General features: G+C 39.3%; 1 protein-coding gene across 2 annotated transcripts in view; it reads left to right on the top strand.

Moving 5' to 3' along the window:
• Positions 1-322: 322 nt before the first annotated feature.
• Positions 323-22,828, top strand: part of slc17a5 (solute carrier family 17 member 5) — a 38,023-nt gene continuing 15,517 nt past the window's right edge. Inside the window, exons 1-7 of one of the 2 annotated variants that reach the window (XM_061966238.1) lie at positions 323-590; positions 2,522-2,718; positions 2,806-3,039; positions 8,668-8,755; positions 8,843-8,929; positions 15,228-15,346; positions 21,217-21,378. In XM_061966238.1, the coding sequence (XP_061822222.1) occupies positions 506-590; positions 2,522-2,718; positions 2,806-3,039; positions 8,668-8,755; positions 8,843-8,929; positions 15,228-15,346; positions 21,217-21,378 (972 nt within the window). In that variant the 5' untranslated portion in view covers positions 323-505. The other variant, XM_061966245.1, reaches the window with a different exon arrangement.

Here is a 22,828-nt window from a genome sequence, read left to right as displayed (position 1 = left end):
CATACATACATAAACCTGGATGCATATGCAAAAGTGCAATATATTTATCTGTACAGTAATCTTTTTATTTATATCTGCACCTTATTGTTTTTTTTATCCTGCACTACCATGAGTGCAACAAAATTTCGGTCTTATCTGTACTGTAAAGTTCAAATTTGAATGACAATAAAAAGGAAGTGTAAGTCTAAATCAAATAAAAATACAAATAATTTCAAAACGTAATTTCTTTTAGTTCAGTTTGCCTGTTGGGTGACATTTTATCCGCATGTTCATACAAACGGCTCCCGAACTAACTTACACACAGCTCACAACTGCGAATCAGTCCACCTAAAAGAGGCGTTCAAAAGACTCGGCTCGTTCGCGAACGTCACATTTCTCCACTTCCTGCTTGTTTTGTTGACGTTCGCTTGCTGTCCTGGCAGTTTTTCATGGTGGAACTAAAAAAAAAAAATACCCCACCGCCGCTGGAAACTAAACCAAACGAAATAAATAAACCTGGGACCGAATGGAGTCGCGCGGTTCGGACACGGAAGAAGAGGAGCAGCAAACGCCTCTTCTTCATCGGGGACATGAAGGAAACGTCCAGAAGGGTGAGACTTGGCACTTGAAGCTAACATTCCTTAGGCTAACACGTTTAATCAAATAAAGAGTATTATTTCCAAACAAATGCTATGTTTGCGTTCACTAATGTGTCGCTAACGACGTTGGAACGTCCTCCGGCCCTGGTCACAAGACCGCCGCTCGGTACGGAACATGGACTACTTTTATTGTGCTGGTGAGAATCTAACTATTTGTACTTGTTTTTTTGTTAGGTAGACATTAAGTACAAGCTACTATTCTCTCTGTGTGTGTGTGTTATAATATGACTCGGGCCGCTGGTATCGATTATTTTAGTAATTGAGTAATCTATCAATTAGTCTGTTTGATTAATTGACGTAATCCATGGGTGTCAAACTCTGGCCCGCGGGCCAAATTTGGCCCGCCGTGTAATTTCACTTGGCCCTTGAGGCGATATCAAATTAACACTAGAGCTGGCCCACCGATTATATTCAGCGGCGGTGCCGCAGTAACACCGCATTCACCGCTAATTCTCATACTTGCCAACCATCCCGGGAGAGTACCAGATTTCAGTGTCCGCCCCGAAAAATCGTCACATCTGCTTTTCATCCAGTCCAACATGTGCTGGCCCAGTCACATAATATGTGCGTAATATGTGCGGCTTCTGCATGCACACTCAAGTGAATGCAACGCATACTTGATCAACAGCGATACAGGTTACACTGAGGGCTGCCGTATAAACAACTTTAAGTTTTGTTACAAATATACGCCACACTGTGAACCCACACTAAACAAGAATGACAAACACATTTCGGGAGAACATTTGCACCATAACACAACATAAACACAACAGATCAAATACCTAGAACCCTTTGCAGCACTAACTCTTCCGGGAGCTACAAGTTGGGGAGGGGGGGGGGGTATATTGTAGCGTCTTGGAAGAGTTAGTGCTGCAAAAGGTTCTGGGTATTTGTTCTGTTGTGTTTATGTTGTGTTACGGTGCGGATGTTCTCCCGAAATGTGTTGGTCACTCCTTTTTGGTGTGGATTCACAGCGTGGCGTATATTTCTAACATTGTTAAAGTTGTTTATACCGGCACTCTCAGTGTAACCTGTATTGCTGTTGATCAAGTATGCGTTGCATTACCGTGTGTGTTCATACGGAAGTCGCACATATCTTGTGACTGACTGGGCCGGCACGTTGTTAGAATGGAAAGCGGACGTGACGACAGCTCGTAGAGGACGTTAAAGGCAGTGCCTTTAAGGCACGCCCCCAAGACTGTGGTCCGGGTGGACTACGAGATATAATGACTGATCTGATGATCACCCTCCGGGTACTCCGGCTTCCTCGCACTTCCAAAGACATGCACCTGGGGATAAGTTGATTGGCAACACTAAATTGGCCCTAGTGTGTGAATGTGAGTGTGAATGTGTATCTGTGTTGGCCCTGCGATGAGGTGGCGACTTGTCCAGGGTGTACCCAGCCTTCCGCCCGATTGTAGCTGAGATAGGCTCCAGTGCCCCCCGCAACCCCGAAGGGAATAAGCGGTAGAAAATGGATGGATGGATATATATATATATATATATATATATATATATATATATATATATATATATATACACATAGTATAAAGGTTTTTTCAAATGCATTTTTTATTGACATCGATTACGTGTCTATTGCGATGTATATTGATATCGTTTTATAGGCCCTATATATAGGAAGAATGTTGTGCCAGCCAGATGTGGCCCCCGGGCCTTTAGTTTGACACCAGTGAGGCTATAGAGGTCTGATTTGAAGACACTACTCTGTATGAAGTATAAAACAATGAATGGCTTCTGAGCATTTTCACAGCTCGTTGACCTTTTTTGATGATTGTTTCGTTCTGACGACTAAAATGGAGGAGCCGTTGTTTGCTGTGACCTGTTTGGAAATAAATTTAAAAATTTTTTTTGTGACTTCTTAGCTCCGGCATGCTGCTCAACCCGTTACCTTCTGGCCTTGCTATCCTCCTACGGCTTCTTTGTTGTCTACTCCTTGCGGGTCAACCTGAGCGTGGCCATGGTGGACATGCTTAACGCCACCCACCAGCCCCACACCAACCACAGCACCTCCGTGTGCGCCCCTCACCCCAGCCCGCAACGCCCGGGACGCAACCACTCGGTGATTTTCTACACTTCATCCACACCGCCGGGGTCATTTAGTTGTAAATTTATAAATAAATGTGACCCCTGCACACTCTTCTAACAGGCCAGCGTGTACGACTGGGACGTTGAGACGCAAGGCTGGATTCTGGGTTCGTTTTTCTACGGCTACATCTTCACGCAAATCCCCGGAGGTTACCTGGCCAGCCGCTTCGGCCCCAAGTGGCTTCTGGGTTTCGGAATCCTGGGCACGGTCGTGTTCACGCTGCTCACACCTTTGGCGGCCGACCTGGGCGCCGGTTACCTCATCGCTGTCAGGGTTCTGGAAGGGATCGGAGAGGTAAGCAATCGACGTTTGAAGAACAAAAAAATAGACTTAAAAAGACCTGTTGACTTGTCGCAGTACAGTAGTAGGTAAATAGTTCCCCTCAAAGTTCCACATGATTAAAGGGGAACTGCACTTTGTTTGGAATTTTGCCTATCACTCACAAGAACACCTGTTTTTATTTAAATGCATTATAACTCATAAATAAATGTAAATAAAAGTCAGCTAACAATGGAGCTAATAGGAGTTATGATGTCATAAAACCCACTAATAAAACACTGAATATTAACCAAGTATTAGCAATAGTGTTACTATATATCGTGATTAGGTCTAAAAATACAGGCAATATTAGTTTTGGTCCATATCTATATCGTTACACATTGGTATTACAAACAAAACCTGCAAAGTGTTTAGTTGTAACTCAAAACCACATTACTGTTACTGTTCTGAGAATTAAAAAAAAAAGAAGAAGCAATTAATTATAATTACTCATTACTTAACCCATGAAGTAATTTATTACTCATGGAATTACGCTTAATTAAAAAAAAACAATAACTTTAAATATACAGTCGTGATCAAAAGTTTACATACACTTGTAAAGGACATAATGTCATGGCTGTCTTGAGTTTCCAATAATTTCTACAACTCTTATTTTTTTGTGATAGAGTGATTGGAGCACATACTTGTTGGTCACAAAAAACATTCATGAAGTTTGGTTCTTTTATGAATTTATTATGGGTCTACTGAAAATGTGACCAAATCTGCTGGGTCAAAAGTATACATACAGCAATGTTAATATTTGCTTACATGTCCCTTGGCAAGTTTCACTGCAATAAGGCACTTTTGGTAGCCATCCACAAGCTTCTGCTTGAATTTTTGACCACTCCTCATTGTCCACACGTTTAAGTCAGGACTTTGGGAAGTCCATTCTAAAACCTTAATTCTAGCCTGATTTAGCCATTCCTTTACCACTTTTGACGTGTGTTTGGGGTCATTCTCCTGTTGGAACACCCGACTGCGCCCAAGACCCAACCTCCGGGCTGATGATTTTAGGTTGTCCTGAAGAATTTGGAGGTAATCCTCCTTTTTCATTGTCCCATTTACTCTGTGTAAATCACCAGTTCCTTTGGCAGCAAAACAGGCCCAGAGCATAATACTACCACCACCATGCTTGACGGTGGGCATGGTGTTCCTGGGATTAAAGGCCTCACCTTTTCTCCTCCAAACATATTGCTGGGTATTGTGGCCAAACAGCTCAATTTTTGTTTCATCTGACCACAGAACTTTCTTTCAGAATGTCTTATCTTTGTCCATGTGATGTCAGATGAAACAAAAAATGAGCTGTTTGGCCACAATACCCAGCAATATGTTTGGAGGAGAAAAGGTGAGGCCTTTAATCCCAGGAACACCATTCCCACCGTCAAGCATGGGGGTGGTAGTATTATGCTCTGGGCCTGTTTTGCTGCCAATGGAACTGGTGCTTTAAATGGGACAATGAAAAAGGAGGATTACCTCCAAATTCTTCAGGACAACCTAAAATCATCCGCCCGGAGGTTGGCAGTGAAGTTGGCACTTTGTGTGAATGGTAAATAAAAATAGAATACAATGATTTGCAAATCCTTTTCAACTTATATTCAATTGAATACACTGCAAAGACAAGATATTTAATGTTCGAACTGAGAAAGTATAATTTTTTTTTGTGCAAATAATCATTAACTTAGAATTTAATGGCAGCAACACATTGCAAAAAAGTTGGCACAGTGGCATTTTTGCCACTGTGTTACATGGCCTTTCCTTTTAACAACACTCAGTAAACGTTTGGAAACTGAGGAGACCAATTTTTGAAGCTTTTCGGGTTGAATTCTTTCCCATTCTTGCTTGATGTACAGCTTAAGTTGTTCAACAGTCCGGGGTCTCCGTTGTAGTATTTTAGGCTTCATAATGCACCACACATTTTCAATGGGAGACAGGTCTGGACTACAGGCAGGCCAGTCTAGTACCCGCACTCTTTTACTATGAAGCCACGTTGATGTAACACGTGGCTTGGCATTGTCTTGCTGAAATAAGCAGGGGCGTCCATGGTAACGTTGCTTGGATGGCAACATATGTTGCTCCAAAACCTGTATGTCCCTTTCAGCATTAATGGCACCTTCACAGATGTGCAAGTTACCCATGTCTTTGCCACTAATACACCCCCATACCATCACAGATGCTGGCTTTTACACTTTGCGCCTATAACACTCCGGATGGTTCTTTTACTCTTTGGTCCGGAGGACACAACGTCCACAGTTTTCAAAAATAATTTGAAATGTGGACTCGTCAGACCACAGAACACTTTTCCACTTTGTATCAGTCCATCTTAGATGAGCTCAGGCCCAGCAAAGCCGACAGCGTTTCTGGGTGTTGTTGATAAACGGTTTTCGCCTTGCATAGGAGAGTTTTAACTTGCACTTACAGATGTAGCGACCAACTGTAGTTACTGACAGTGGGTTTCTGAAGTGTTCCTGAGCCCATGTGGTGATATCCTCTTTTACTACGAATCCACGCTGTAGAACGTGTACTGCTGAAATAAGCAGGGGCGGCCATGATAATGTTGCTTGGATGGCAACATATGTTGCTCCAAAACCTGTATGTAACTTTCAGCATTAATGGTGCTTTCACATATGTTTAAGTTACCCATGATTTGGGCACTAGTACACCCCAATACCATCATAGATGCTGGCTTTTGAACTCTGCGCCAATAACAGTCCAGATGGTTCTTTTTTTCCTCTTTGGTCCGGAGGACACAACGTCCACAGTTTCCAAAAACAATTTGAAATGTCGACTTATCAGACCACAGAACACTTTTCCACTTTGCATCAGTCCATTTTAGATGATCTCGGGCCCAGCAAAGCCGACTGCGTTTCTGGGTGTTGTTGATAAATGGCTTTCGCGTTGTATAACTTGCACTTACAGATGTAACGACGAACTGTAGTTACTGACAGTGGTTTTCTGAATTTTTCCTGAACCCATGTGGTGATATCCTTTACACACTGGTGTCGGTTTTTGATGCAGTACCGCCTGAGGGATCGAAGGTTACGGGCATTCAATGTTGGTTTTCGGTCTTCCCGCTTACGTGCAGTGATTACTCCAGATTCTCTGAACCTTTTGATGATATGACAGACTGTAGATGGTGAAATCCCTAAAGTTGAGAAATGTTGGACAATTTGCTTAAGCATTTGTTCACAAAGTGCTGACCCTCGCCCCATCCTTGTTTGTGTTTCATGGAAGCTGCTTTTATAACCCAATCATGTCACCCACTTGTTCCCAATTAGTCTGTTCACCTGTGGGATGTTTCAAATAAGTGTTCGATGAGCATTCCTCAACTTTCTCAGTCTTTTTTGCCACTTGTGCCAGCTTTTTTGAAGAATGTTGCAGGCATCAAATTCCAAATGAGCTAATGTTTGCAAAAAATAACAAAGTTTTCCAGTTCGAACGTTAAATAGCTCGTCTTTGCAGTGTATTCAATTGAATGTAGGTTGAAAAGGATTTGCAAATCATTGTATTCTGTTTTTATTTACCAATTACACAACGTGCCAACTTCACTGGTTTTGGATTTTGTAAAACCGTACGAGACACAAAAGAAGACAATTCTGCACAATGCTGCAAATTCCAGTAGATACAAGGATAACTTGTCTTTTAGCAGTAAGTAAGCAAACAAAGGCTCCTAATTTGTCTGTTGACAATGCAGAGGATAATCTCACCACACCTAGTGTGTGTGACAATCATGCAGTAACATATTGTGTAATTTCTCATTCTATTATTCTGTCAAAGTTATCATGGATTTTTAAACTACTTGTTTATTTACTGATAATATCTGCTTACTTTGTGTTTATAATGTTCTATCTACACTTCTGTTAAATGTAATAATCACTTATTCTTCTGTTGTGAGTGACATTGTTATCACCAGGAAAGATGAGGTCACCTACCTAGGTTCCATTCTAGAGGCTAATCTTTCCTGTGATAAAATGGCAACAAAGGTAATCAAAAAGGTCAACCAACGAACGAGATTTCTCTATAGAATCTCCTCTCTGGTCAACAAAAGCACCATGAGGATTTTGGCGGGAACTCTCGTTCAACCCTTTTTCGATTACGCATGCACCTCCTGGTACCCTAGCACCTCCAAAACCCTCAAATCTAAACTCCAAACATCCCAGAACAAGCTAGTCAGATTACTTCTAGACCTCCACCCCAGATCCCACCTCACTCCTACCCACTTCTCCAAAGTGGGCTGGCTCAGGGTGGAGGACAGAGTAAAACAACTTGCACTGAGCCTAGTCTATAAAATCCGCTACACCTCCCTGATACCGAAGTACATGTCAAACTACTTCCTTAACGTAAATGACCGCCATAACCACAACACCATGGGGAGCTCCACTAACCACGTTAAACCCAGATTCCGAACTAACAAAGGTCTTAACTCATTCTCATTTTATGCCACATCAATGTGGAATGCGCTCCCAACAGGTATAAAAGAAAGTGCATCTCTATCCTCCTTCAAAACCGCAATAAAAGTTCACCTCCAGGCAGCTACAACCCTAAACTAACACCCTCCCCGGATTGTTAATAATCAAATGTAAACAATGAAATGCAGATACTTTTTCTTATGCCTTCTGATCTCTCTCTCTCTCTCTCTCTCTCTCTCTACTACTTGCTGTCCACATCCTACCAAGTCAGACCTACACTGTTCCAATATCCATTTCTCCCCCCGATGATAGTATATATGATAGTATATATCTGTATCATGAATCAATTTAAGTGGACCCCGACTTAAACAAGTTGGAAAACTTATTCGGGTGTTACCATTTAGTGGTCAATTGTACGGAATATGTACTTCACTGTGCAACCTACTAATGAAAGTCTCAATCAATCAATCAATGTTTGGATATTTTACATACGTTTTAGGTGATAGTACAAATTTGGTTATATATCCAATACCAAGTAGTTACAGGATCATACATTGGTCATAATTAAAGTTCTCCTGTGTCCAGGGACGTATTTCCTGAGTTTATAAACAATTAAAAAAAAAAAGACAAAAGATTTTGTGATAATAAAAAAATATCGATTGTAGTATCGACTAAATAGGGCAGTTGTATTTATCGTTACAGTCTATATTTGTATAGATCCACACATTTGCTGACATTGAGGAGCGCTAGCTTGCTGTTAGCGATTTGTTATTGTATCCTCCTACTGTGTGTACTTAGCTATTCCTCGTCCTTATATATTTGAACTCACTGCAGACGGATGTTAGCCGCGAGCTATTTGTGTTTTAAAGAACCGCCTCAGTGTTTATAGCTCCACCTTTATCGTTTACTCCCTATTGTTTGCATTTGCACACTACATGCAGTAACTTTTTGAAATAGTTTGGATGCACAATGCTTCTCTAACAGTATTTACACTACATTATACAACAATGCTGAACAATATTTGGGTTTGCATCCACACAAAGACCTTTTTAATGCACAATTGTGTGACTGTTTGCCACTCTGCATTTGTACATTGTATTCGAAGAAAACCACCACCGAATAGCATCGTTGTGTATTTACTATTCACCTTGAGTGCATTGTGACCATCATGCACCAAAGTCTTTGTGTCTGCGTGCAGGGCGTCACTTTCCCCGCCATGTACAGCATGTGGGCAGCGTGGGCGCCACCCCTGGAGAGGAGCCGCCTTCTCAGCATCTCCTACATCGGTGAGACGAACGAGACCATGTAATGAAATGTCTTCCAACCTTTGAGTCCAGCAACACCAGTTCATTCTGAGCAACAATGTCTGACAGGAGCCCAATTAGGCACGGTGGTGTCCCTCCCGTTGTCTGGTGAAATCTGCTTCTACTTGGACTGGACCTACGTCTTCTACGTCTTTGGTAAGGACAAAATACCGTCATTTCCAGGCTATAGAGCGCACCATAATTTAAGCCGTACCCACTTAAATTTTAGAAGAAAAATTTCCCACATATATTAGTTGCACCGGACCATACTTGTCAACCTTGAGACCTCCGATTTCGGGGGTGGCGTGGTTGGGGACGTGGTTAAGAGGGGAGGAGTATATTTACAGCTAGAATTCACCAAGTCAAGTATTTCATATATATATATATATATATATATATATACATATATATATATATATATATATATATATATATATATATATATATATATATATATATATATATTTATAAGAAATACTAAGTCAAGTATTTCATGTATTTCTTATATATATATATAAGAAATACTTGACTTTCAGTGAATTCTAGCTATAAATATATATACATTTTATCATATATATATATATATATATATATATATATATATATATATATATATAATAAATACTTGAATTTCAGTGTTCATTTATTTACACATATACACACGCATAACACTCATCTACTCATTGTTGAGTTAAGGGTTGAATTGTTCATCCTTGTTCCATTCTCTGTCACTATTTTTCTAACCATGCTGAACACCCTCTCTGATTATGCATTGCTGTGTGGCACGCACAAAAGTGCTTTCATCAAATGCACTAAATGGCAGTATTGTCCTGTTTAAGAGTGTCACAACATTGCTGTTTACGGCAGACGAACTGCTTTACGGTAGACAAAAACGTGACTGCTGTTGTGTGTTGTTACCGCGCTGGGAGGACGTTAATAAATCTGCCTAACAATAAACCCACATAAGAAACCAAGAACTCGCAGTCCATCATTCTACAGTTGTAACGTGATTGGGCAGGCACACTGTTTATATTGTGGGAAAGCGGACTCAGGTCCGCATGGACCTGAGTCCGCCTGAATTTCGGGAGATTTTCGGGAGAAAATTTGTCCTGAGAGGTTTTCGGGAGAGGCGCTGAATTTCGGGAGTCTCCCGGAAAATCCGAGAGGGTTGGCAAGTATGCACCGGACTATAAACCGCAGATATATACGTTGTAAAATGAGTTGTTAGCAAACGTTTATTCACGTACTTTAATTGTTTCCAAACGGTGTCTGTAACACGGCAGTAAAACGGCTGATCAAACAAAACAGAAGTTATCGTCATGGACCCACTGCGCTAGCTCTCCAATCAGCTAAACAGACTCTATAACTCCACGGTGGCGTTTTGGTGAATTTACGAAACTGAAACAATACACAAAGAATGCCATTGTAAGTTAATAATACTAACACAGACACTTGCAAACTTGTTAGCATACTTGCTAATGGCGCTAGCTTGATTACATAACGGTAGTAATATATAAGTAAGATATGTTTTAGTTATATTGTAAAACTTACAAACGTTGCTTGAGGAATTATTTCGAGCAGAAACGCAATGAACGGTTATACTTCCGATTCAATGAACGAAACAGAAAATACGTTTTCAATCTGCAGTGAGCAAACTCGTCCAAATGATGGCCCCCTCGCACAAACAATAACATACATTTTGAGTGTCTCTGTCGGTGTTGAAAACTATTTGTTGACTACAAAACATTATGGCCGTTGGCGAAGAAAAGCCCTAAAATTAGCCGCACTGTTTTATAAGCCGCAGGGTGCAAAGCATAGGAAACAAGTAGCGGCTTATTGGCCGGAATTTACGGTAATGTTAACGTCATGTACTGATGCCTTCTTTCAATATTCACTGAACAAAATGTTTACCATTGCACTCGTACAGGTGCACTGCGTCACACCAAGAACTAGACGCTAATATTTAGTTTGCTGTTTAGCGAAACAGCGGATGACGTCAAAACTGGGGGTGTTCTGATCCCATATTGATATTGGTCTGATAATTGGTCATAATTTAGTCATATGTGTGATTGGGTGAATGTGGAAATAGTGTCAAAGCGCTTTGAGTTCCTTAAAAAAGGTAGAAAAGTGCTATACAAGTATAACCCATTTACCATATATTTAGTCAAGTCCTGTACAAACAGTATACATGGTAGGCTAGAGGCTACTAGGATCTAGCAGCTACACAACAGCTAAGCACACAATAGCACACATACATTGAACAATTTGTCTATATTAACAAGTATCAAATTATTTTAGTTGCATATTACGTACACATACAAAGTCAAGCATGTCAGAAAGTATCCTGTAACAAATGTGTTTGCATTATTTAATTTACTGCATGTTAAGTTTAACTTATAAGTTAAGGTGTTGCCAGAAAAAATTAACAATTACCACTCCACTTCGACTTAAAGACAGCCTAAGTCCATTCCAGACGGTAAATAATAAACAGGTTAGTGTTTTTCATACTTACCGTTGTTCTCTGTTTGATTAATTTCAAACTTATTCTAATGTTTCACACTACAAAATAACAAAAATATGTATAAGCTGTGCTGAAACTTTACCGGATAATGTTGGTATCGGCCAGCACTCAAGGCTCCAAAAATGGGTATTGTATTGGAAGTGAAACGGTTGTGTCGGGACACCTCTCCTGAAAACAGTACCCGACAGGTAGATCTCTGTCGGGGGTTATACCTCAAAATGTGAGTTAGTGGTGGGAGGAGTTTGTCACTTCATGTGCTCGCCTATGTTGTTTGTACAGAATAGGAGGGTTACGTATGACGTCACATCTGGTTTTCTTCTTGGCGGCTTAATTCACACGGTGGTCAAGCAGCTTCAGCTTAGTAGCATTAAAACAAGTGACAGTGAGTGTAAAGTTTGAACAGAAAATGACGTATTGCTGTTCTCTTCTTGAGTGTTCCTGTCGTTCAAATAGAGGGATAGGAAATAACTTTCATTTAGTCCCGAAATAAGTTTTTCATACAGGTATGTCAGGAAAAAAAACGAAAGTGCGTCGAAGGAAATGGCTCTCAAAAATATCACTTTCATCATCTTGTGGAATACAATCGAACCGCTTGTGTCTGCAGTGATCACTTTGTAAAATGTTTGTTTGGTCATTTGATTTGTTTGAGAAACTTTCTGTGATGCAATCCAGTTTATTCTCTACTATATTAGTAGTGTTTGAGAGCAGAACTAAACGTAAAGAAAAGACAAGGGATCGCATTAGTTTGTGTTCTTTTGTGGTTGCTATGCCGAAATATAACTAAGAAGACCTGCTTGTGCAAATAAACTAACGTCATGTTAAGTCCTAGTAATAAATATTGTGATTATTGGTCCAATCATCAGTATTTTTATGCCGTATGTCGATTTTATTAACAAAAACTAAAAGTTTAGTTGTTATTGTGCGGGGAAGCCAGGTGCTTTATTATTTTTTTAAATATATTTATTAAGAGTGTAAAAATCTGTAAAAAAAATGTTCATGGTCGCTTTCATATTTGCCTCTAACCCTTTTAAAATAAGCCAAAATCTGCACTGATTCAGCTAAATAAACAGTAGCCTAATGGCGCTTAGTGTCAAGACTTGGTCCTTGGATTTTGTTTTTCCAGAAGGCAACGGAAAGTTGGCTCGGGCGAGACGGGAATGGGAGTACATATTTATTTTTACTATAACAAAATAAACAAACTAAAGGCGCGCACATGGGCGGAAGTACAAAACTTGACTATAAACACAAAACTTGCACAAAGGCAGAAACTATGAACAATGAAACAAAACTTGCAAACTATGGCATGAATAAAGGAAACTTACTTGGACGAGAAAACGGCATGAAAAAGAGCAGCAAGGGTAAACAGAGTGTGACAGGGGTATGATGTCGCCAGAAAGACAAACTGAAAACAATGAACTTAAATACTACAGACATGATTAGCGAAAACAGGTGCGTGACTCAAAATGTGAAACAGGTGCGTGACGTGACAGGTGAAAACTAATGGTTGCTATGGTGACAAAACAAGAGTGCACAATGAGTCCAAACGTGGAACAGGTGAAACTAATGGGTAACCATGGAAACAAGACAAGGGAGTGAAAAGCAGGAACTAAAAAGAGTCCAAAACCAGACAGCACATGGCCAAACAAAAACATGATCAACACAGACATGACACTTAGACCATCGCCTGAAACCCAGAAGTGTCCAGATGTGCCTCTAGGTCATTTGATTGCAACCCAGCTATAGACAGCCAGAGGAAAGGCTGACATGAATTAATTCATTTAATTCTGATGCACTGCTATAAATAGAGTTGGTGCCACCTGTTTGGCATTGCTCATAAACACATTGTAACCTGGTCTGCTAGAGCATAACGAGACAGAGCAGGAGGAATCACTGCTGTAATTTAGGATTTCTTTTGTTATATTCAACGAGTAATCTGGATACACTTTTTTTTACCCAAAAAACTGAAGACATAAACACATTGTAACCTGGTCTGCCAGAGCATAACGAGACAGAGCAGGAGGAATCACTGCTGTAATTTAGGATTTTTTTTGCTATATTCAACAAGTAATCTGGATACTCTTTTTTTCCCCAAAAAACTGAAGACATTTTTGGCAATTCTGACATGAAAGCACCTATTGCGGGCGCTATCGTGGGCCCCTCCCCATGTAAAGGACAGAACAGAAATGTTTTGCTTGTGATGTTAAAAAAAAGACTGAAGAAAGTTCATTTTTAATTCTAAATATATTTGTTGTGCTTTTCTTGTTGTATTACTCACTTTTTTGCGAACCTGTCATGGCCAACTGTGCCGTTTGTAGACGACTATTTCATTCGACCCACAATATGCCTGAAAACTGTATCATGGCTTTTGTACAACGGTTAATATTGGTAATTATTGATATTTGAAAATAAGAACCTTGGAGAAAAATATTAGATGTTACCATTTTTATTTCAAATGTAACCTTCCTCTGATTATAATCCCCTCAGCTATCAAGGCAGAAAGGAAATGTCAACACAAGCATGGAAAACACTCGAAGTCAACAAAATAGTAAAATCACATTGAACACTTAACAATAAGCTCTTAAAGTGAAAGTGCAAAAATAAGGAATATGTAAGAAATGCTTAATAAAGTGAAAGAAAATAGTGCAAAGTGTGAAAATGTAAGCATAGAGAAACCGGAGAATAGGTATTTTCCGCAGACCCTTGGAAGGGAAAAAAAACTGCCATATTGTAATTTCCTGTTTTATCCACAATTTCTTAATTTCTACTCACTCTTCTCACTCCATGCAAAGAATCAAACAAGATGGTGCAACCAAACTTGATAGTTGATGCTGTTACCTGATTATCTCTTAGCGCAGTGGTTCTCAACCTTTTTTCAGTGATGTACCCACTGTGAACATTTTTTTAATTCAAGTACCCCCTAATCAGAGCAAAGCATTTTTGGTTGAAAAAAAGAGATAAAGAAGTAAAATACAGCACTATGTCATCAGGTTCTGATTTATTAAATTGTATAACAGCGCAAAATATTGCGCATTTGTTGTGGTCTTTCTTGAACTATTTGGGAAAAAAAGATATAAAAATAACAAAAAACTTGTTGAAAAATAAACAAGTGATTCAATTATAAATAAAGATTTCTACACATAGAAGTACTCATCAACTTAAAGTGCCCTCTTTGGGGATTGTAATAGAGATCCATGAACTTAATTCTAAACATTTCTTCACAAAAAAAGAAATCTTTAACATCAATATTTATGGAACATGTCCACAAAAAATCTAGCTGTCAACACTGAATATTGCATTGTTGCATTTCTTTTCACAGTTCTTTTTGACAGACATTTTAAAAAAATCTCACGTACCCCTTGGCATACCTTCAAGTACCCCCAGGGGTACGCGTACCCCCATTTGAGAACCACTGTCTTAGCGTGTCACTCCCACTGATCCGTGATCACTTCCAGAGAGCGAGTGCCTTTCTTCATGCAACCAACTTTGCTTTCGCATGTTTCGCTTCCTTCCGATGAAGAATAAGAAATTATCAAACGCATTTTTAATTGATATCGCGATATTTATTGATATGGTTTTATCGCCCGACCCACAACCCACAACCCACCCCAGCCACAAATAGACTGCAGTCCTGTGGGAAAGTTAACCCTTCAAGTTTCTGCCTTTTTTCCACTGTTTATGCTTTCTGTATAGACGGCGCAGACATAGAATGAGGGGACAAAGTTGTCTTTAAAAGCAATTGTCACAGATGTCAGATAATTATTTTGCACGCCATCACGCTAATTGATGTGTGTGTTGCCGTGTGAACCAGGGTTCTGCTAAAAGGGATACATGTTGTACGTTCCCAAGTATGTCTGTTATCATACACGTTTTTATTGTTAGTGTTTTTACCGCGTGAGAGCAGGATGACCAAGTGTGATGTGTGTGTTTGTTAAGGTGCCGTGGGCCTCTTGTGGTTTGTGCTGTGGGCACTTCTGGCCTTCGACAGTCCCAACAGTCACCCGTGGATCTCTGAGCGAGAGAGACTCTACATCGTCGGATCGTTGAAGAACGAGGTAACGCTACTTAGAAATAGAAGCTCTCGACGGCGCCTTTACGGCGCTCGCTTGTAAAGCAAAGGGCAAGAGGACTTTGGTTCTGTGCGCCCGAGACAAAACCACACTCCTAAAACACTTTGACGTGTTGTTTTTACTAGAAATTGGAAACAACAACAGAACCTTCATTTTGCGACACGCATCACATATCACAATATTGATTACTTTCTAGAGGTGCACACAAAAATCAATTCACATCCAAATCGCGATTCTTATTAATTCAGATTTTTTTTTTAAATTAAAAAATCGATTAAAACAAAAATAAAAAATGATATGTGTGTATATATATTTTTTAATTTTTTTAATTTTTTTTTAAAATTTTTAAATGTTATTTATATGTATATATTGTATAATATATAAAATATATTTTATATATATTATGTATATATATAAAATACCATATATTGTATTATTTATATATATATACACAGTATATTATATATATATATATATATATATATATATATACATATATATATATATATATGTCTTAATAAGGTTATCCAAAAAATAGTGCTCGATACCGTAGTAGAGCGCAATATATGTATGTGTGGGAAAAAAAATCACAAGACTATTTCATCTCTACAGGCCTGTTTCATGAGGGGGGGTTCCCTCAATCATCAGGAGATCTCCTGATGATTGAGGGAACCCCCCCTCATGAAACAGGCCTGTAGAGATGAAATAGTCTTGTGATTTTTTTCCCCACACATACATATATATATATATATATATATATATATATATATACATACATATATATATATATATATATATACATATATATATATATATATATATATATATATATATATATATATATATATATATATATATATATATATATATATACATACATACATATATATATATATATATATATATATATATATATATATATATATATATATATACATATACATACATATATATATATATATATATATATATATATATATATATATATATATATATATATATATATATATATAAAATATTCATCCATCCATCCATTTCTACCGCTTGTCCCGTTCGGGGTCGCGGGGGTGCTGGAGCCTATCTCAGCTGCATTCGGGCGGAAGGCGGTGTACACCCTGGACAAGTCGCTACCTCATCACAGTAAATAATATTCATATAATACACATATACTATAATATTGCCAAAAGTATTTGGCCACCCATCCAAGTGATCCGAATCAGGTGTCCTAATCACTTGGCCTCAAGCACTTAGGCATGGAGACTGTTTCTACAAACATTTGTGAAAGAATGGGCCGCTCTCAGGAGCTCAGTGATTTCCAGTGTGGAACTGTCATCGGATGCCACCTGTGCAACAAATCCAGTCGTGAAATTTCCTCGCTCCTAAATATTGCAAAGTCAACTGTCGGCTTTATTATAAGAAAATGGAAGAGTTTAGGAACAACAGCAACTGCGCCACCAAGTGGTAGGCCACGTAAACTGAGGGGTCAGCGGATGTTGAAGCGCATAGTGCAAAGAGGTTGCCGACTTTCTGCACAGTCAGTTGCTACAAAGCTCCACACTTATTGTGACCTTCCAATTAGCCCACGTACAGTACGCAGAGAGCTTCATGGAATGGGTTTCCATGGCCGAGCAGCTCTATCTAAGCCATACATCACCAAGTCCAATGCAAAGCGTCGGATGCAGTGGTGTAAAGCACGTCGCCACTGGACTCTAGAGCAGTGGAGACGTGTTCTCTGGAGTGATGAATCACACTTTTCCATCTGGCAATCTGATGGACAAGTCTGGGTTTGGAGGTTGCCAGGGGAACGGTACATTTCGGACTACATTGTGCCGAGTGTGAAATTTGGTGGAGGAGGAATTAAGTTTTGGGGTTGTTTTTCCAAGAGTTGGGATTGGCCCCTTAGTTCCAGCAAAAGGACCTTTGAATGCTCCAGGATACCAAAACATTTTTGACAATTCCATGCTCCCAACCTTGTGGGAACAGTTTGGAGCAGGCCCCTTCTTCTTCCAACATGACTGTGCACCAGTGCACAAAGCAAGGTCCATAAAGACATGGATGACAGAGTCTGGTCTGGATGAACTTGACTGGCCTGACCTGAACCCAATAGAAGACCTTTGGGATGAATTAGAACGGAGACTGAAAGCCAGGCCTTCTCCACCAACATCAGTGTGTGAACTCACCAATGCACTTTTGGAAGACTGGTGGAAAATTCCTATAAACACACTCTGCAACCTTGTGGACAGCCTTCCCAGAAGAGTTGAAGCTGTAATAGCTGCAAAAGGTGGACCCACATCATATTTAACACTATGGGTTAGGAATGGGATGGCACTTCAAGTTCATACAGTATGTGAGTCAAGGCAGGTGGCCTAATACCTTTGGCAATATAGTGTATCTATAGTTTATATATATATATATATATAGATTCCAGAAAACACAGAGCAAGATGTTCTACCTCTTGTGCGAAACACAAATGCATAAATGACTAGAACAGTGAACGTGAATGGAAGACCTGACGGGTTCCCTCAATCATCAGGAGATTTTAATGGGAGCATTCACATACCATGGTTTATATAGGGCACAGAGTGGGTGGGTACAGGCTGTAGTAGGGGCGTGGTGATTGGCTCATGTGTTACCTAGGAGGTGTTTCCGTCTGTGGCGGCATGCTGATACAATTTCGCTGCGCTTGTTGAGGGATGACAGGTCTGGACGGTATATAATAAACAGTTTCTCTTTCAAGCATAGGTTGCATCTTTTATTACCACTATTGTAAGGTGTGCTGGATGCAAGAATTTGCCATGTTATTGAATATTCAACATTATTGTCTTTGAGGTCCCAAATGTGTTTGCTGAGTTCTGTGGTATTCCGCAGGTTTTGGTTCCTGCAAGAAGCCTTGTGATTGTTCCATCTGGTTTTAAACTCTCCCTCGGTTAATCCTACATATGTGTCGGATGTGTTAATGTCCTTGCGTGTTACCTTAGATTGGTAAACAACTGATGTTTGTAAGCACCCCCCGTTGAGAGGGCAATCAGGTTTCTTGCGGCAGTTGCAGCCTTTGTTGGTTTTGGGGTCGCTCTGTCCGGGGGCCGACGGCTCATTTGCAATTGTTTTGTTGTGGTTTGAGATAATTTGTCGTATATTGTTCATACAGCTGTAGCTCAATTTAATGTTGTTCTTGTTGAATACTTTTCTTAGGGTGTTGCCTTTGGGGAAGTGTTTGTCAATCAGACTGAGGAATTTGTGGCCAATGTTAGTTGAGACGTTTTTGCTGTATGGGGGGTTGTACCAGATGATGTTGTTTCGTTGTCTGTTCTTTTTTGGTTGGTTTCCTGGCGTGGGTTCATAGGTGATCACTGAGGAATTTGTGGCCAATGTTAGTTGAGACGTTTTTGCTGTATGGGGGGTTGTACCAGATGATGTTGTTTCGTTTTCTGTTCTTGTTTCGTTTTCTGTTCTTTTTTGGTTGGTTTCCTGGCGTGGGTTCATAGTTCGTATTGTGAGGCAGATGCACTAACCCCTCTGCCACCGTGAAGCCCATATATATATATATATATATATATATATATATATATATATATATATATATATATATGTGTGTATATATATATATATATATATATATATATATACATATACATATACACACACATAAATATATATATATGTGTGTATATATATATATATATATATATATATATATTTGTCCCTCTTAGGGTCGTGGGGGTGCTGGAGCCTATCCCAGCTGCACTCGCTTCCCACTTTAATCAATTCAAATCAACTTAATCGGTGCTTGATCTTCCTAAAACAGCTCAGTTTTAAAATGTAACACACCCTTTTAAAATTAAAATAAAACACTTGTAGAGAAACAAATATTTGGTATAAAAACAATACAATAGAATATAGTAAAAACAATTGCAGTACTTCAATGAAGTAATGTAATAATAATGTACATTACTTTAGAGAGTGGACTTCTATGGTATCTCCTTCCAGCTGCTTTGCCATCAAACACACCATCAGCAGCTTGTTTATATTTTATGGATACATTTTCCGCCGTTTAGATATTATTTTAACGTCCATGGCTGGTGTTATCGACTCATTCTGCTTCAGTAGGGTACAGACTAGCCGTGCTACGCTTCAACTACGCCAACAAGCTCGTTACTCAAATCTTTGCTTGCAACTTAAAGCATAACAATTGTCTAAAAGACCGCGCTTATGTCCAAACACTCTTAAGTTGAGGTACCACTGTTGACATACAAATGTACGATTAAATTATACAGACTCCTCCTGTTTCTTGTAGGAAAAGATTAAAAGATGCAAAATATGAAATCATGCAAATATCTTACTAAACTTCACTGAACAAATAAAAAACTGAAACTAAAACAACAGTAATTAATGTCAGATACTAAGCAGTGCAAACAATGTCAGCGCAAAAGTCTGAGTGTGCAAAAGGGGAACTTATGTTGTCTGCGTTGATGAGGAGATAGTTATGCAGGAGGAAGTAACCAGCTGTGAGGGTCTGGTGGGGGGAGGGGGAGATAGAGGCCACAGCCCCAAGCTGTTCCTTAGACCTAATAGTTCTGAACCGCAAAGAGGGGTTAGCAGGATCCATGGACGTATTGCTCAGATACAAACAGAGCATCAGCCTTTGGGGAAGTTGGGCCTGATCAAGAACAGTCCCTGTTGACCTTTCCTGACCAGGTTGGACTCCCGGTGCAAGCACTTCAAAACATCTGGCTGGTAGCGATGTGCGATACCTAGTAAAATTCAGGCTGGTATCGGCGATACCGATCCGATACGGTTTGCAAATATACCTAATGTGTCTGCTAAAATTTTAAAAGTTGTGTTTTCAAATAAAAACATATCTATAATAAATAAAAACAGCAGTAAAAATGTAAGAAAAGTAGAGCATAAAATCGTAGCGTACTAAGAAAAAGCTGAAATGTTTTAACTAATAAGAATATCAGTTATCTATAACAACGTTTTGTTTTTAAACATATATAATATCGGTTTGTAGCATTTTGACTTTAACCTGCTGTTTTAAATGCCCAACTGCAAAAAAAAAAAATTTTAATTTAAAAAAGCCAGTCAAAGATCATTTTTATGTCAAAAGCGCTCTGCTGTTTTTAGCAACTAACTACAAAAGAAAAAAGGCAGTCAAAGATCCTTAGTATGACAAGAGCGCTCTGCTGTTCTTAATGGCCAACCGTTATAAAAAAAATAAAAAAAATGCCAGTCATAGTTCCTTTTATCTGACAGGAACACAATGCTGTTTTTTAATCACCAACTGCAAACAATATATACAAATGCCAATCAAAGATCCTTTATAAGAAAGGAGAGCTCTACTGTTCTTAAAGGCCAACTGCCAAAAAAGCAGAACAACGAAAGGCTAGTCAAAGATCCTCTATTTGACAGAATTGCTCTGCTGTTTTTAATATAAGATCCTTTATATGGCAGGAGCCCTCTGCTGTTTTTAATGGCCAACAGTAAAACAAAAGCAAAAAAACTGAACGCTGGTCAAAGATCTTCTGAATGATGGAAGTGCTTTGCTGTTTTAAACGAACAACTGCAAAAATAACAGAATGCCTGTCAAATATCCTCTTGATGAAAACGTGGTTAAAGGGCCAACTGCAATGAATAAATGCTAGTCAAATTTCCTTCATATGACAGGAGCCTCATGCTGTTTTTAATAGTCAACTACAAAAAAAAAAAAAAACGCTAGTCAAAGATCCTTCAAATGACAGGGTTTAGCTGTTTTAGGGACCTACTGCAAAAACACTAGTCAAAGATCTTCTATGTGACAAGAGCACCGACTTATTGCAAAGTTTACGCTGCTGACTGGTGATTCCTGGTTCTACCAGCTGTCCCCCTCAGGAGGACACGTCCCCTGGCGAGGCATCGTGACGTCGCGCCCGCTCTTGGCCATCGTGGTGGCCCACTTCTCGTACAACTGGACCTTCTACACGCTCCTCACGCTGCTGCCCACCTACATGAGCGACGTCCTGGGCTTCAGCATCCAGCAGGTCAGGACTCCATCCGGTGTGGTCTGTCACAGGTCAAAGGTCATAGCTTCAGAGTGGATTGATTTTAATATTAAGGGGTTAGCTCAGGTCAAAGTAACGCGGTCAAAAATCAATTTTCAGCAAACCTAATTGAGTCATACGTCAATAACAATTAATAATAACAATTGATAATACAAAGTCTTGATGAGAATGGAATTGTTTTGTCAACATGTCAGAACCCACTTAACTCAATCAGCAGCACTTAATGCATGATCATGCAGTCTCTGTCGCCCTCTAGTGACCAAACCACTCTATTATAGCTGCAATGTTCTCATGCAATCATTTGTAAGGAGGAACATTAGCAATGAGACAAGCTTTCTACCCCAAAACACCTGAAATAAGAACATTTTGCACTAAACCCATGCACAAGTAGAAATGACAATTCACACAAACTATTGAGAAAAAGACGTGCACGAAGGGGAAGTGACGTCACAAATTGAATCAAAAGCACAGGAACTTTACAGAAATAAGTAACTGTAAACGACACAATGTCAACAAAAGGCTTTGTTATACTTTCACATTTTAGCCTCACCACTTGGCTCATATAATCACAATTTTAAATAAGAGCAAATGCTCATCAAAGATCCTCTATACGACAGGAGCACTACGCTCTTTCAGGATTTACTGCAAAAAGGCTAGTCGAAGATCCTTGAGACCAGAGGAAACTCGTTTTGAGGGCCACATGGCCGTTATGGCTGTCCTAAGAGGGCCGCTTGTAACAGCGAATAATATATACATTTACCTATGCAACTCCACAGTGACCTTTTGGTGAATTTGCTGAGGAATTTGTGAAACTGAAACAATACAAAAAGACTAACACAGACACGTGTGAACGTGTTAGCACATTAGCTAATGCTAACAAGGCTAGCTTGATATTGTAAAACTTACAAACGTTGCTTGGAGTGATGAATGAAAAATCCATTGAAGTAGAAACGCTATGGACGGTTAGAAGATGGAACAGCACTTCTACCTTTGGTTAGAAGCTCAATCTAAACAGAAGGGCACTGCCGCGAAAACTATTTGCATTATGGCTGTCAGCGCAGAAAAATCCCCAAATTAGCTGCACCGTTTTATAAACCGCAAGTGTCAAAGCATAGGAAAAAAATAATGACTTATATCCAGGAATTTTCTGTATATTTTATATGCACACTAAAAAATGATGTAGATTTTACAGTCAACAAAGTGGCAACGCAGTGCCCTAAATTTCACTGTGAAACAGTGTTAGTTTTTTTTAAAAACATATTACGGTAAACAGAAAAACAGTATTACTATTTTGCTTTTTTTTTTTTTTTTACATTAAATCACCAGAATTTGGCTGAAAATTTTACAGTGGTTGTACAACATATTACTGTAAATGGGAAAAACACTACCACTTTCTGAGCCGTAAGTTTTTTAACGTGAAAAAAAACTG

Source organism: Nerophis lumbriciformis, linkage group LG02 (assembly GCF_033978685.3).
Source record: "Nerophis lumbriciformis linkage group LG02, RoL_Nlum_v2.1, whole genome shotgun sequence".
Classification (NCBI taxonomy): Eukaryota; Metazoa; Chordata; class Actinopteri; order Syngnathiformes; family Syngnathidae; genus Nerophis; species Nerophis lumbriciformis.
Note: the sequence above shows the minus strand (reverse complement) of the source record. Positions and strands in the feature narration are given on the sequence as shown.